General features: G+C 46.8%; 1 protein-coding gene across 6 annotated transcripts in view; it reads left to right on the forward strand.

The window, feature by feature from the left end:
- LOC119966976 (dynein heavy chain 8, axonemal-like) overlaps positions 1-16091 on the forward strand; it is a 1648910-nt gene that overhangs the window by 1428865 nt on the left and 203954 nt on the right. For all 6 annotated transcript variants that reach the window (XM_038798944.1, XM_038798946.1, XM_038798947.1 and 3 more), the window contains one exon: positions 6042-6209. In XM_038798944.1, coding sequence (XP_038654872.1) covers positions 6042-6209 — 168 coding nt within the window. The remainder of the gene's footprint in view (positions 1-6041; positions 6210-16091) is intronic.

The raw sequence follows: 16091 nt of genomic DNA on the forward strand, positions 1-16091 counted from the left end.
CCCATTCCTCTGCTGCAGCCCATCCCTCTGCTGCAGCCCATCCCTCTGCTGCAGCCATCTCTCTGCTGCAGCCATCTCTCTGCTGCAGCCATTTCCCTGCTGCAGCCATCTCTCTGCTGCAGCCATCTCTCTGCTGCAGCCCATCCCTCTGCTGCAGCCCATCCCTCTGCTGCAGCTACCGCTGCTGCAGCCCATCCCTCTGCTGCAGCCCATCCCTCTGCTGCAGCCATCTCTCTGCTGCAGCCATCTCTCTGCTGCAGCCACCGCTGCTGCAGCCATCTCTCTGCTGCAGCCCATCCCTCTGCTGCAGCCCATCCCTCTGCTGCAGCCACCGCTGCTGCAGCCATCTCTCTGCTGCAGCCCATCCCTCTGCTGCAGCCCATCCCTCTGCTGCAGCCACCGCTGCTGCAGCCCATCCCTCTGTTGCAGACATCCCTCTGCTGCAGCCATCTCTCTGCTGCAGCCCATCCCTCTGCTGCAGCCACCGCTGCTGCAGCCATCTCTCTGCTGCAGCCCATCCCTCTGCTGCAGCCCATCCCTCTGCTGCAGCCATCTCTCTGCTGCAGCCCATCCCTCTGCTGCAGCCACCGCTGCTGCAGCCCATCCCTCTGCTGCAGCCCATCCCTCTGCTGCAGCCACCGCTGCTGCAGCCATCTCTCTGCTGCAGCCCATCCCTCTGCTGCAGCCCATCCCTCTGCTGCAGCCATCTCTCTGCTGCAGCCCATCCCTCTGCTGCAGCCACCGCTGCTGCAGCCCATCCCTCTGCTGCAGCCCATCCCTCTGCTGCAGCCATCTCTCTGCTGCAGCCCATCCCTCTGCTGCAGCCCATCCCTCTGCTGCAGCCCATCCCTCTGCTGCAGCCCATCCCTCTGCTGCAGCCACTGCTGCTGCAGCCACTATGAGCCGCCTGCGCCAGCGCTGCCACAGGGCTAAATGCAGGGATGGCTGGTGCCCAAACATTATGATCTGCAGGTGGTGGGGGATGTTGCATGGCCCCCTCTACAGCCAAGTGCCATGGGCTACATGTCTGCCCCAGTTGGCTGGTTGCGCCACAGCCACGCATGCACCCAGACACCTGCCCACACCCTCTGGGCTCCGCCCACTATTGCCATCCCCCCTGATTGCGCCACCTTTGGATGGCTATGTCCTCACGGGGGGCTGCCATGGGTGCGGCCCTGGACCTACCCGCCGGTGGGTGGCGCTGGCTGGGAGGTCCGTACCCTGTGAGTCAGGCACCCATGGGCACAGCCGGGAGGCTTGCGTGCAGCCAACGCCCAGGGTCTGTACCCATCAGCCTGGCCCCCATAATGGCGGCTGTGGCTATGGCACTGCCCTGCCAGACGTTCTGGGCCGGCTGGCATGTTGTCCCCATGAACATGGAGGCTCTCCACCCCCCTCGCCCCCTGCCCTGGCCGTGCCCGCCCCGACACACCCAGATACCCCCACATGCCGGCCGCTCACCTCCTCTTCCGATTTTTCTTAGCAGAATAGAACGGTCTGGGATCACGCCATCGGGACTTCGGCCCATCCGGCCCACAGAATCCACGGGAGCCCGGGGAATCGCTGAACTTACCCCCTCAGGTGATTCTCCGGGCGGCGCGGTGCTGATCACGATGACGCCGTTCTCGCTGGTTGAGAGAATGGCGGAACGGCGTCTGACTGGCGTCGCGTTAAAAAAAGGAGCTGTTGCCGATTCTCTGAACTGGCCCGGGGTGAGAGAAACCCTCCCCAGGTCCGGGAAATAGTGGGCGCGATCCAATGGCCACGTTGTTCCTGAAAAGCAGCTTGCCTCGGCGCAGTGGCCGTTGAAAGCCAGGAGAGCACGCTCCCAGAATCTACCCAGCTTACAACGACTCACAATATTCAATGCAATCTCGCGAGATGTTGCGATATGAATCGCACCCAGAATGGGCAAGATCAGCTTTTAGTAAATCGGCATATTGGAGTGACTCAGAAAGCCTCACTCTAATGTGCAGATTCCCGAGGAACCTGAGGCTTTGGGATTCAATCCCTTTGGCTCAGAGATCTTGGGCAAGTGCCATTTGGTACTGGTCCGCACAAACGGGAACCAGACGGAACTCCACTCATGGGGGCCTCCAAGGAGATCGGAGGCTCCCAGCTACATGCCCTGGTAGTGCCCTGGCACTGCTGGTGCCAACTGGGTAGTTTGGTAGTGCCTCCTGGGTGCCAGCCTTGCATTGCCAGGGTGCACAGTTGGCACTGACAAGGTGCCAAGCTGACATTTTTTGCACATGCAAGATTGGGCCAAGATTGCCCGGCGTGGGTGTTGGGGGATGGCAGGTGTTCAGGGAGCCTCCCATATTGCGTTCGGGCTGGGGGAGGAGGTCAGGGATTCTTTTGGGGGCCTCAAAGATCGGGACGCCAATGCTCTCACTACAATGTGGAGCTCCGACGAGCGGAGCTCTGCACGGTAAAAAACAGGGCTATGTACAGCCTTGGCAGCGAATTCATCATTCAGACTCCAGACTCAATGCGAGTCGCGTTGAATAGCCCTATGTTTCTCTGCACTGCAAGTGCCGGGAAACAAGTGGCTAAATGCACTCACTCGGGGACTTTATTCCTTTTGGGAGAATCGGGCCCAGTGAAGGGAGAGTAGCCAACTTCAAGGCAACTGCATTGTAGCATGAGGCAGAGGAAACTTTTCATTCCAGTTTCACTAGGTTTCTGAGTGTAGCCCTCCATCTTAGAGTGGCTGACCTTAATTTTATAGCAGGTGCTTGTTGGAAGAAAAGCAGATCCCAAGCCTGCACCTGCTGGCAGTTTTACCTCAAGCAGCCACCTAACTAACTAACTGCCTCTAATGTATTGTTGAAATATTTATAAAGAGCTGGGAACTACAGGCCAATTATTATGTGAATACAAACCCCAGGCTGCCCCATTTCACCGCTGCACTGCATTCATGTGCTGAGTATGCAGCAGGCCAGCAGCCACATTATCGAAACTCATTTTGAGTCTATCAAGTGTGAAATACTGTGACAATGGAGAGCATGCTCCTTGTTGTGATTAAGTGCATCTGATCCAATTGGAGAAAGGTTTGGGTACAGAAAATGTGAAACAAGTTGATACTCCAACAATAACCGGATGCTTTGGCATTCTCCCTGCCCATGTATCCATACTACAGGTGCTCAAACCTGGAATTATATGGTTGATGAAGAGAGACCAAGTGACCTAAGCCAGGAATCGAACCTGAGCCTCTGACGCTGTGAAGCAACAGTGCTAATTACTGTGCCACCATGCCGTCTGCTGTTGCAGGCACAGGAAGCACCACGTGTCAATTCCTGGAACGTGAAAAGCAGTCAGCTGTATTTAAACCCCCTCAGATCTTTGAGCTGCAAGTCATTCATTCATTTTCCTTAGTAGGCTCTGATTGACAGCTCCCCCCCCCCCCCCCCCCCACACACACACACACACACACAGCTGTCATCTTTGCTCTATTCATCTTCCTTCACGCTTGAATAACTCTGAAGTACGAACACAATGTTTATAAACATCATCTTTGATGGACAGGTCATGGCCCACTTCAAACAGAATTAAATTTCCAATCACTGCCCTTCAGGCGACAGTGATTTTGAATGGTCAGCTGGAAATTGACAGCACTTAACTCTGTTTTAAGTGGTTGATGTTTATAAACATCACCGTTAGAGTGCTTCAGAGTTACTCAAGTGTGAAGGAAGATGGTGTGGGTGGAGTGGGCAAGTCTTCCATTATGTGGGAGTAGGGTGGGAGGGTGCCCCTCAGATGGACTTTAGGGACAAATCCCTTAAGGAGTTACCCCCTTGATCCACCGCGAGGTCCACCACGTCAGGACCATGTTGTCCATATCTGTCGTAATTCTCACCCAAGTGTTTCCCGGCTTAGAGGACCAGCAAATCACACGGGCCCGGAGAATATGGTGCCTGGCCTACTGGCGCGGGGTGCGAACCTCGATCCCGACACCAGCGGGTGGCTGGAGAATCGGAAACGGATCAACGCCCGGCACCAATCCCGTTTTCTTCACTAACTCGGGATTCTCCACCTCACCGGGAACTCCAAGTGGAGAATTTCTGCCCAGTGTGTATGTGAAGACACACTGGAGACCATGAAAGGAGCACAGGGGCACTTAAGATCAAACAGAATAGTCAGCTAAGAGTCTCAAGGCTAGAGCAGTACCCTACACCATACATCCAAAGGTAGAATCTGAAGTAATGAAACAGGAGTTTGAAAACCCATCACCACTAGTGACTGGGCAACCCCTCTTGTGGCTGTAATGAACCAGGATGGAACTATTGGCATCAGAACAACTATTAATCTGATTTTATGCATGGATAAATACCAGCTACTTTGATTGAAAATTTGTTCGCTCACTCAGCAGGAGCACAGGAGTTCAGCAAGATTGACCTATCGTAGGCCTACCTGCAAATGAATGTTGCAGCTGAACCTCAACACCTGCTCACCATTACACAGAATGGCCTTTTCTGTGATAAGAGAATAACATCATCACCTGCTTTGTTTCACCAGTCCATAGACCAGATCTTAAACGGCCTGCAGGGGGTACAATATTACATGGATGACATACTGATCACTGGTACCAATGAACAGGAACACTTATGTAATCGAGAATCATAGAATCCCTACAGTACAGAAAGAGGCTATTCAGCCCATCGAGTCTGCACCGACCATTTGAAAGACCATACTGCCTAGGCCCAATCCCCTGCCCTGTGACCTCACCCTAAGCATCTTTGGACTGTATTCATGGACTGGGTAGCAACAAATCAGGATCACAGCTATATGGAGGACAGAAAGTAATACATTCAATTCCAGCATTTTGAGTTTAAAGTGCTTATTTCTAACTAATGGCAACCAGAAGACATAACATTTTGCTGTGGGCTCAACGTCCAATTAAGGAAGGTGGGCAGGCACCCAGCACGACCAGCTCCTCCAAAAGAAAATGGATCTAAGGGAGGTGGTCACTGCTGGGGCATGCAGGAGAATTCTCCAGCTGGACCAAGTCCATTTAAAACCAAATTAAAACATTCAGAGAGCCTAGGGCTGGAGGGGAATCCTCCCCCAGGGAGATTGTTGGGGCTGGAGGAGCTACCTTCACCCAAAACTCAAATAATCCCTGACCGCCTCCATTTATCTAGTGACCTTCACACAAGGTGAGGATGTTTGAAAATGCAGGTCACCATGTAAAATAGCTCCAGTTAGCCCTCAATGATTCTAATCGACCGATCACTGCCTTGCAGCTGGAAGCCACTCCACATCATGTCCAGCTATTGGTAAAGTGCCTGATGGTTCGAACTGCACCTTGATGTGCCTTCCATGATTTTACCTGACTCCCATCTCCCAGTCTGCCATTCAAGGCTGGTCAATGTCTGCTGTAGAGTTATTATGGCACAAAAGGGTCTTTGGTCGGTGTGGTGATTGTGTATCAGTGTAGATGCAAAACAACTGAGCAAGCACTAGAGGGAGCATGGGAGAGCTATAAATACACAGGGACAGGAAGTAAGGATACACTTCACGGAAGGGAGAACTTGGCAGCAGGACTGGCAGACACAGGCAGGCAGCATTTGAGGTAGCTCTGAAGACAGAACAAATTCACAATAAAGCATCTTCTCCACCTTTGAGACTATGAGCTTTATTAAGACACAAGGAACAACACAGTCGGGACTTTTCACTCTGTAAATTGAGCAATTACTGTCAATAAAAACCCCATACTTTGTTTTCATTTTATGCTGAAATTTTACCTCAAATTCCCTCCCCTTTCATCCGTTATGGTGCTTTGGAAGTTTACGAACACAAGCTGCCTATACAACACAGAGAGAATCTATTGAAAATAATGAGGGCTGTGAGCTTTGACCTATAGCCACATACTCCTGAGAAAACACACCACCAACTTTAATGCTGCATCTCCAGCTTCGAAGATCTTTCCTCACACCGTGAAGATAAAAATTGATTGAATACCAGTTTATGCTGGTAAGTTATAATGTAACGAAGAATTGCCTGCATTTATTCTGATCACATCACCTTTGTCTTTCCAGACAATCAAACCTGCTGATATTTCCACTGTACGTAAATTAGCCAAACCACCTCACCTGATTATGAGGATTCTCGACTGTGCACTCGTTCTCTTCCAAAGGAAAATGGATACAGTCACCATGGACCCAGAAAGACCCTGTCTCAAGCCATCCTGGAGTGAATCTTTGAAGGTGACTTAATTTATTGTAATCCTATGATGTTATTGTTCAATGTTAGAGATGGCTTCTGCCAGTTACTTAATTAATATAAATGTGATATTTGAGGTGCTCATTGGCAAAGCATCACTCTGATTTAAAAAGGTGACATTTCTGTCTTTGTTGCCCTAATAAGATGAATTAGTTTGAGGATGATGCTTCTACCTCTCATATCTTCTTCCCAGGTTCTGCTGAAGTGTATGACTGCATTTCTTCTGCAGTTTTAGGGATGAATGCATGAAGTGGGAGGAGGAGGAGTAGACTGTTTGGTACATCACGCCTGCTCCATCATTCAGTTCCATCATGTCTGTTCTATCATTCAGTTCCATCATATCAACTCTAGCATTCAGTTCCATCATGTCTGTTCTATCATTCAGTTCCATCATATCAACTCTAGCATTCAGTTCCATCATGTCTGCTCTATCATTCAGTTCCATCATGTCTGCCCTATCATTCAGTTCCATCATGTCTGCTCTCTCATTCAGTTCCATCATGTCTGCTCTATCATTCAGTTCCATTATGTCCGCCCTATCATTCAGTTCCATCATGTCTGCTCCATCATTCAGTTCCATCATGTCTGCTCTCTCATTCAGTTCCAACATGTCTGCTCTCTCATTCAGTTCCATCATGTCTGCTCTCATTCAGTTCCATCATGTCCGCTCTATCATTCAGTTCCATCATGTCTGCTCTCTCATTCAGTTCCAACATGTCTGCTCTCTCATTCAGTTCCGTCATGTCCGCTCTATCATTCAGTTCCATCATGTCCGCTCTATCATTCAGTACCATCATGTCCGCTCTGTCATTCAGTTCCATCATGTCCACTCTACCATTCAATTCCATCATGTCTGCTCTATCATTCAGTTCCATCTTGTCCGCTCCATCATTCAGTTCCATCATGTCTGCTCAATCATTCAATACCATCATGTCTGCTCTATCATTCAGTTCCATCATGTCCGCTCTATCATTCAGTTCCATCATGTCCGCTCTACCATTCAATTCCATCATGTCTGCTCCATCATTCAGTTCCATCATGTCTGCTCTCTCATTCAGTTCCATCATGTCCGCTCCATCATTCAGTTCCATCATGTCCGCTCTACCATTCAATTCCATCATGTCTGCTCTCTCATTCAGTTCCATCATGTCCGCTCGATCATTCAGTTCCATCATGTCCGCTCTATCATTCAGTTCCATCATGTCCGCTCTATCATTCAGTTCCATCATGTCCGCTCTATCATTTAGTTCCATCATATCCGCTCTATCATTCAGTTCCATCATGTCCGCTCTCTCATTCAGTTCCAACATGTCTGCTCTATCATTCAGTTCCATCATGTCTGCTCTATCATTCAGTTCCATCATGTCCGCTCTATCATTCAGTTCCATCATGTCCGCTCTATCATTCAGTTCCAACATGTCAGCTCTGTCATTCAGTTCCATCATGTCTGCTCTATCATTCAGTTCCAACATGTCTGCTCTATCATTCAGTTCCATCATGCCTGCTCTCTCATTCAGTTCCACCATGTCTGCTCTGTCATGGGCTGGATTAGCTCAGCTGGTGTGTTCAATTCCCGTACCAGCTGAGAATTCAGAATTCTCACTTTGTGACCAAAATGTGTGCTGTCTGCCGGAATGTGGCGACTGGGGGCTTTTCACAATAACTTAATTTCTCATGTAAACCTACTTGTGACAATAAACAGTATTTATTTTAATCAGTTCCATCCTTCCTGCTCCATCATTCAGGTCCATCATGTCTGCTCTATCATTCAGTTCCATCATGTCCGCTCCATCATTCAGTTCCATCATGTCCGCTCTCTCATTCAGTTCCATCATGTCTGCTATATCATTCAGTTCCATCATGTCCGCTCCATCATTCAGTTCCATCATGTCTGCTCTATCATTCAGTTCCATCATGTCTGCTCTATCATTCAGTTCCATCATGTCTGCTCCATCATTCAGGTCCATCCTGTCTGCTCTATCATTCAGTTCCATCATGTCCGCTCTATCATTCAGTTCCATCATGTCCGCTCTATCATTCAGTTCCATCATGTCCGCTCTATCATTCAGTTCTATCATGTCTGCTCTATCATTCAGTTCCAACATGTCCGCTCTATCATTCAGTTCTATCATGTCTGCTCTCTCATTCAGTTCCAACATGTCTGCTCTCTCATTCAGTTCCATCATGTTTGCTCTCTCATTCAGTTCCATCATGTCCGCTCTATCATTCAGTTCCATCATGTCCGCTCCATCATTCAGTTCCATCATGTCCGCTCCATCATTCAGTTCCATCATGTCTGCTCTATCATTCAGTTCCATCATGTCTGCTCTATCATTCAGTTCCATCATGTCTGCTCCATCATTCAGGTCCATCATGTCTGCTCTATCATTCAGTTCCATCATGTCCGCCCTATCATTCAGTTCCATCATGCCTGCTCTATCATTCAGTTCCATCATGTCCGCCCTATCATTCAGTTCCATCATGTCTGCTCCATCATTCAGGTCAATCTTGTCTGCTCTATCATTCAGTTCCATCATGTCCGCTCGATCATTCAGTTCCATCATGTCTGCTCTATCATTCAGTTCCATCATGTCCGCCCTATCATTCAGTTCCATCATGTCTGCTCCATCATTCAGGTCCATCTGGTGTGCTCTATCATTCAGTTCCATCATGTCCGCTCGATTAATTTATTGTAATCCTATGATGTTATTGTTCAATGTTAGAGATGGCTTCTGCCAGTTACTTAATTAATATAAATGTGATATTTGAGGTGCTCATTGGCAAAGCATCACTCTGATTAAAATAGGTGACATTTCTGTCTTTGTTGCCCTAATAAGATGAATTAGTTTGAGGATGATGCTTCTACCTCTCATATCTTCTTCCCAGGTTCTGCTGAAGTGTATGACTGCATTTCTTCTGCAGTTTTAGGGATGAATGCATGAAGTGGGAGGAGGAGGAGTAGACTGTTTGGTACATCACGCCTGCTCCATCATTCAGTTCCATCATGTCTGTTCTATCATTCAGTTCCATCATATCAACTCTAGCATTCAGTTCCATCATGTCTGTTCTATCATTCAGTTCCATCATACCAACTCTAGCATTCAGTTCCATCATGTCTGCTCTATCATTCAGTTCCATCATGTCTGTTCTATCATTCAGTTCCATCATGTCTGCTCTATCATTCAGTTCCATCATGTCTGCTCCATCATTCAATTCCATCATGTCCGCTCTATCATTCAGTCCCATCATGTCCGCTCTCATTCAGTTCCATCATGTCCGCTCCATTATTCAGTTCCATCATGTTTGCACTCTCATTCAGTTCCATCATGTCCGCTCCATTATTCAGTTCCATCATGTCTGCTCTCTCATTCAGTTCCATCATGTCCGCTCTATCATTCAGTTCCATCATGTCTGCTCTCTCATTCAGTTCCATCATGTCCGCTCTCTCATTCAGTTCCATCATGTCTGGCCCATCATTCAGTTCCATCATGTCTTCTCTATCATTCAGTTCCATCATGACCGCTCTATCATTCAGTTCCATCATGTCTGCTCTCTCATTCAGTTCCAACATGTCTGCTCTCTCATTCAGTTCCATCATGTCTGCTCTCATTCAGTTCCATCATGTCCGCTCTATCATTCAGTTCCATCATGTCTGCTCCATCATTCAGTTCCATCATGTCCGCTCCATTATTCAGTTCCATCATGTTTGCTCTCTCATTCAGTTCCATCATGTCCGCTCTATCATTCAGTTCCATCATGACTGCTCTCTCATTCAGTTCCATCATGTCCGCTCTATCATTCAGTTCCATCATGTCCGCTCCATCATTCAGTTCCATCATGTCCGCTCCATCATTCAGTTCCATCATGTCTGCTCTATCATTCAGTTCCATCATGTCTGCTCTATCATTCAGTTCCATCATGTCTGCTCTATCATTCAGTTCCATCATGTCTGCTCCATCATTCAGGTCCATCATGTCTGCTCTATCATTCAGTTCCATCATGTCCGCCCTATCATTCAGTTCCATCATGTCTGCTCTATCATTCAGTTCCATCATGTCCGCCCTATCATTCAGTTCCATCATGTCTGCTCCATCATTCAGGTCAATCTTGTCTGCTCTATCATTCAGTTCCATCATGTCCGCTCGATCATTCAGTTCCATCATGTCTGCTCTATCATTCAGTTCCATCATGTCTGCTCCATCATTCAGTTCCATCATGTCCGCTCTACCATTCAATTCCATCATGTCTGCTCTCTCATTGAGTTCCATCATGTCCGCTCCATTGTTCAGTTCCATCATGTTTGCTCTCTCATTCAGTTCCATCATGTCCGCTCTATCATTCAGTTCCATCATGTCCGCTCTCTCATTCAGTTCCATCATGTGCGCTCTATCATTCAGTTCCATCATGTCTGCTCCATCATTCAGTTCCATCGTGTCTTCTCCATCATTCAGTTCCATCATGTCCACTCTATCATTCAGTTCCATCATGTCCGCTCTACCATTCAAGTCCATCATGTCTGCTCTCTCATTCAGTTCCATCATGTCCGCTCCATTGTTCAGTTCCATCATGTTTGCTCTCTCATTCAGTTCCATCATGTCCGCTCTATCATTCAGTTCCATCATGTCTGCTCTCTCATTCAGTTCCATCATGTCCGCTCTATCATTCAGTTCCATCATGTCTGCTCCATCATTCAGTTTCATCGTGTCTTCTCTATCATTCAGTTCCATCATGTCCGCTCTATCATTCAGTTCCATCGTGTCTGCTCTCTCATTCAGTTCCAACATGTCTGCTCTATCATTCAGTTCCATAGTGTCTGCTCTCTCATTCAGTTCCATCATGTCTGCTCTCATTCAGTTCCATCATGTCCGCTCTATCATTCAGTTCCATCATGTCTGCTCTCTCATTCAGTTCCAACATGTCTGCTCTCTCATTCAGTTCCATCATGTCCGCTCTATAATTCAGTTCCATAATGTCCGCTCTATCATCCAGTTCCATCATGTCCGCCCTATCATTCAGTTCCATCATGTCTGCTCTATCATTCAGTTCCATCATGTCCGCCCTATCATTCAGTTCCATCATGTCTGCTCCATCATTCAGGTCAATCTTGTCTGCTCTATCATTCAGTTCCATCATGTCCGCTCGATCATTCAGTTCCATCATGTCTGCTCTATCATTCAGTTCCATCATGTCTGCTCCATCATTCAGTTCCATCATGTCCGCTCTACCATTCAATTCCATCATGTCTGCTCTCTCATTGAGTTCCATCATGTCCGCTCCATTGTTCAGTTCCATCATGTTTGCTCTCTCATTCAGTTCCATCATGTCCGCTCCATCATTCAGTTCCATCATGTCTGCTCTCTCATTCAGTTCCATCATGTGCGCTCTATCATTCAGTTCCATCATGTCTGCTCCATCATTCAGTTCCATCGTGTCTTCTCCATCATTCAGTTCCATCATGTCCACTCTATCATTCAGTTCCATCATGTCCGCTCTACCATTCAATTCCATCATGTCTGCTCTCTCATTCAGTTCCATCATGTCCGCTCCATTGTTCAGTTCCATCATGTTTGCTCTCTCATTCAGTTCCATCATGTCCGCTCTATCATTCAGTTCCATCATGTCTGCTCTCTCATTCAGTTCCATCATGTCCGCTCTATCATTCAGTTCCATCATGTCCGCTCCATCATTCAGTTCCATCATGTCCGCTCCATCATTCAGTTCCATCATGTCTGCTCTATCATTCAGTTCCATCATGTCTGCTCTATCATTCAGTTCCATCATGTCTGCTCCATCATTCAGGTCCATCATGTCTGCTCTATCATTCAGTTCCATCATGTCCGCCCTATCATTCAGTTACATCATGTCTGCTCCATCATTCAGGTCAATCTTGTCTGCTCTATCATTCAGTTCCATCATGTCCGCTCGATCATTCAGTTCCATCATGTTTGCTCTATCATTCAGTTCCATCATGTCTGCTCCATCATTCAGTTCCATCATGACCGCTCTACCATTCAATTCCATCATGTCTGCTCTCTCATTGAGTTCCATCATGTCCGCTCTATCATTCAGTTCCATCATGTCTGCTTTCTCATTCAGTTCCATCATGTGCGCTCTATCATTCAGTTCCATCATGTCTGCTCCATCATTCAGTTCCATCGTGTCTTCTCCATCATTCAGTTCCATCATGTCCACTCTATCATTCAGTTCCATCATGTCCGCTCTACCATTCAATTCCATCATGTCTGCTCTCTCATTCAGTTCCATCATGTCCGCTCCATTGTTCAGTTCAATCATGTTTGCTCTCTCATTCAGTTCCATCATGTCCGCTCTATCATTCAGTTCCATCATGTCTGCTCTCTCATTCAGTTCCATCATGTCCGCTCTATCATTCAGTTCCATCATGTCTGCTCCATCATTCAATTCCATCGTCTCTTCTCTATCATTCAGTTCCATCATGTCCGCTCTATCATTCAGTTCCATCGTGTCTGCTCTCTCATTCAGTTCCAACATGTCTGCTCTATCATTCAGTTCCATCGTGTCTGCTCTCTCATTCAGTTCCATCATGTCTGCTCTCATTCAGTTCCATCATGTCCGCTCTATCATTCAGTTCCATCATGTCCGCTCTATCATTCAGTTCCATAATGTCCGCTCTATCATCCAGTTCCATCATGTCCGCCCTATCATTCAGTTCCATCATGTCTGCTCTATCATTCAGTTCCATCATGTCCGCCCTATCATTCAGTTCCATCATGTCTGCTCCATCATTCAGGTCAATCTTGTCTGCTCTATCATTCAGTTCCATCATGTCCGCTCGATCATTCAGTTCCATCATGTCTGCTCTATCATTCAGTTCCATCATGTCTGCTCCATCATTCAGTTCCATCATGTCCGCTCTACCATTCAATTCCATCATGTCTGCTCTCTCATTGAGTTCCATCATGTCCGCTCCATTGTCCAGTTCCATCATGTTTGCTCTCTCATTCAGTTCCATCATGTCCGCTCTATCATTCAGTTCCATCATGTCTGCTCTCTCATTCAGTTCCATCATGTGCGCTCTATCATTCAGTTCCATCATGTCTGCTCCATCATTCAGTTCCATCGTGTCTTCTCCATCATTCAGTTCCATCATGTCCACTCTATCATTCAGTTCCATCATGTCCGCTCTACCATTCAATTCCATCATGTCTGCTCTCTCATTCAGTTCCATCATGTCAGCTCCATTGTTCAGTTCCATCATGTTTGCTCTCTCATTCAGTTCCATCATGTCCGCTCTATCATTCAGTTCCATCATGTCTGCTCTCTCATTCAGTTCCATCATGTACGCTCTATCATTCAGTTCCATCATGTCTGCTCCATCATTCAGTTCCATCGTGTCTTCTCTATCATTCAGTTCCATCATGTCCGCTCTATCATTCAGTTCCATCGTGTCTGCTCTCTCATTCAGTTCCAATATGTCTGCTCTATCATTCAGTTCCATCGTGTCTGCTCTCTCATTCAGTTCCATCATGTCTGCTCTCATTCAGTTCCATCATGTCCGCTCTATCATTCAGTTCCATCATGTCTGCTCTCTCATTCAGTTCCAACACGTCTGCTCTCTCATTCAGTTCCATCATGTCCGCTCTATCATTCAGTTCCATAATGTCCGCTCTATCATCCAGTTCCATCATGTTCGCTCTATGATTCAGTTCCATCGTGTCCGCTCTACCATTCAATCCCATCATGTCTGCTCCATCATTCAGTTCCATCATGTCTGCTCTCCCATTCAGTTCCATCATGTCCACTCTACCATTCAATTCCATCATGTCTGCTCTCTTATTCAGTTCCATCATGTCCGCTCTATCATTCAGTTCCATCATGTCCGCTCGATCATTCAGTTCCATCATATCCGCTCTATCATTCAGTTCCATCATATCTGCTCTCTCATTCAGTTCCATCATGTCTGCTCTCTCATTCAGTTCCAACATGTGTGCTCTATCATTCAGTTCCATCATGTCTGCTCTCTTATTCAGTTCCATCATGTCTGCTCTATCATTCAGTTCCATCATGTCTGCTCTGTCATGGGCTGGATTAGCTCAGCTGGTGTGTTCAATTCCCGTACCAGCTGAGAATTCTGAATTCTCACTTTGTGACCAAAATGTGTGCTGTCCGCCGGAATGTGGCGACTGGGGGCTTTTCACAATAACTTAATTGCTAATGTAAACCTACTTGTGACAATAAACAGTATTTATTTTAATCAGTTCCATCCTGCCTGCTCCATCATTCAGGTCCATCATGTCTGCTATATCATTAAGTTCCATCATGTCTGCTCTATCATTCAGTTCCATCATGTCTGCTCTATCATTCAGTTCCATCATGTCCGCTCGATCATTCAGTTCCATCATGTCTGCTCTATCATTCAGTTCTATCATGTCTGCTCCATCATTCAGTTCCATCATGTCCGCTCTATCATTCAGTTCCATCATGTCCGCTCTACCATTCAATTCCATCATGTCTGCTCTCTCATTCAGTTCCATCATGTCCGCTCCATTGTTCAGTTCCATCATGTTTGCTCTCTCATTCAGTTCCATCATGTCCGCTCTATCATTCAGTTCCATCATGTCTTCTCTCTCATTCAGTTCCATCATGTCTGCTCTCTCATTCAGTTCCATCATGTGCGCTCTATCATTCAGTTCCATCATGTCTGCTCCATCATTCAGTTCCATCGTGTCTTCTCCATCATTCAGTTCCATCATGTCCACTCTATCATTCAGTTCCATCATGTCCGCTCTACCATTCAATTCCATCATGTCTGCTCTCTCATTCAGTTCCATCATGTCAGCTCCATTGTTCAGTTCCATCATGTTTGCTCTCTCATTCAGTTCCATCATGTCCGCTCTATCATTCAGTTCCATCATGTCTGCTCTCTCATTCAGTTCCATCATGTCCGCTCTATCATTCAGTTCCATCATGTCTGCTCCATCATTCAGTTCCATCGTGTCTTCTCTATCATTCAGTTCCATCATGTCCGCTCTATCATTCAGTTCCATCGTGTCTGCTCTCTCATTCAGTTCCAACATGTCTGCTCTATCATTCAGTTCCATCGTGTCTGCTCTCTCATTCAGTTCCATCATGTCTGCTCTCATTCAGTTCCATCATGTCCGCTCTATCATTCAGTTCCATCATGTCTGCTCTCTCATTCAGTTCCAACACGTCTGCTCTCTCATTCAGTTCCATCATGTCCGCTCTATCATTCAGTTCCAAAATGTCCGCTCTATCATCCAGTTCCATCATGTTCGCTCTATGATTCAGTTCCATCGTGTCCGCTCTACCATTCAATCCCATCATGTCTGCTCCATCATTCAGTTCCATCATGTCTGCTCTCCCATTCAGTTCCATCATGTCCACTCTACCATTCAATTCCATCATGTCTGCTCTCTTATTCAGTTCCATCATGTCCGCTCTATCATTCAGTTCCATCATGTCCGCTCGATCATTCAGTTCCATCATATCCGCTCTATCATTCAGTTCCATCATATCTGCTCTCTCATTCAGTTCCATCATGTCTGCTCTCTCATTCAGTTCCAACATGTCTGCTCTATCATTCAGTTCCATCATGTCTGCTCTCTTATTCAGTTCCATCATGTCTGCTCTATCATTCAGTTCCATCATGTCTGCTCTGTCATGGGCTGGATTAGCTCAGCTGGTGTGTTCAATTCCCGTACCAGCTGAGAATTCTGAATTCTCACTTTGTGACCAAAATGTGTGCTGTCCGCCGGAATGTGGCGACTGGGGGCTTTTCACAATAACTTAATTGCTAATGTAAACCTACTTGTGACAATAAACAGTATTTATTTTAATCAGTTCCATCCTGCCTGCTCCATCATTCA

This window comes from Scyliorhinus canicula, chromosome 6 (assembly GCF_902713615.1).
Source record: "Scyliorhinus canicula chromosome 6, sScyCan1.1, whole genome shotgun sequence".
NCBI lineage: Eukaryota > Metazoa > Chordata > Chondrichthyes > Carcharhiniformes > Scyliorhinidae > Scyliorhinus > Scyliorhinus canicula.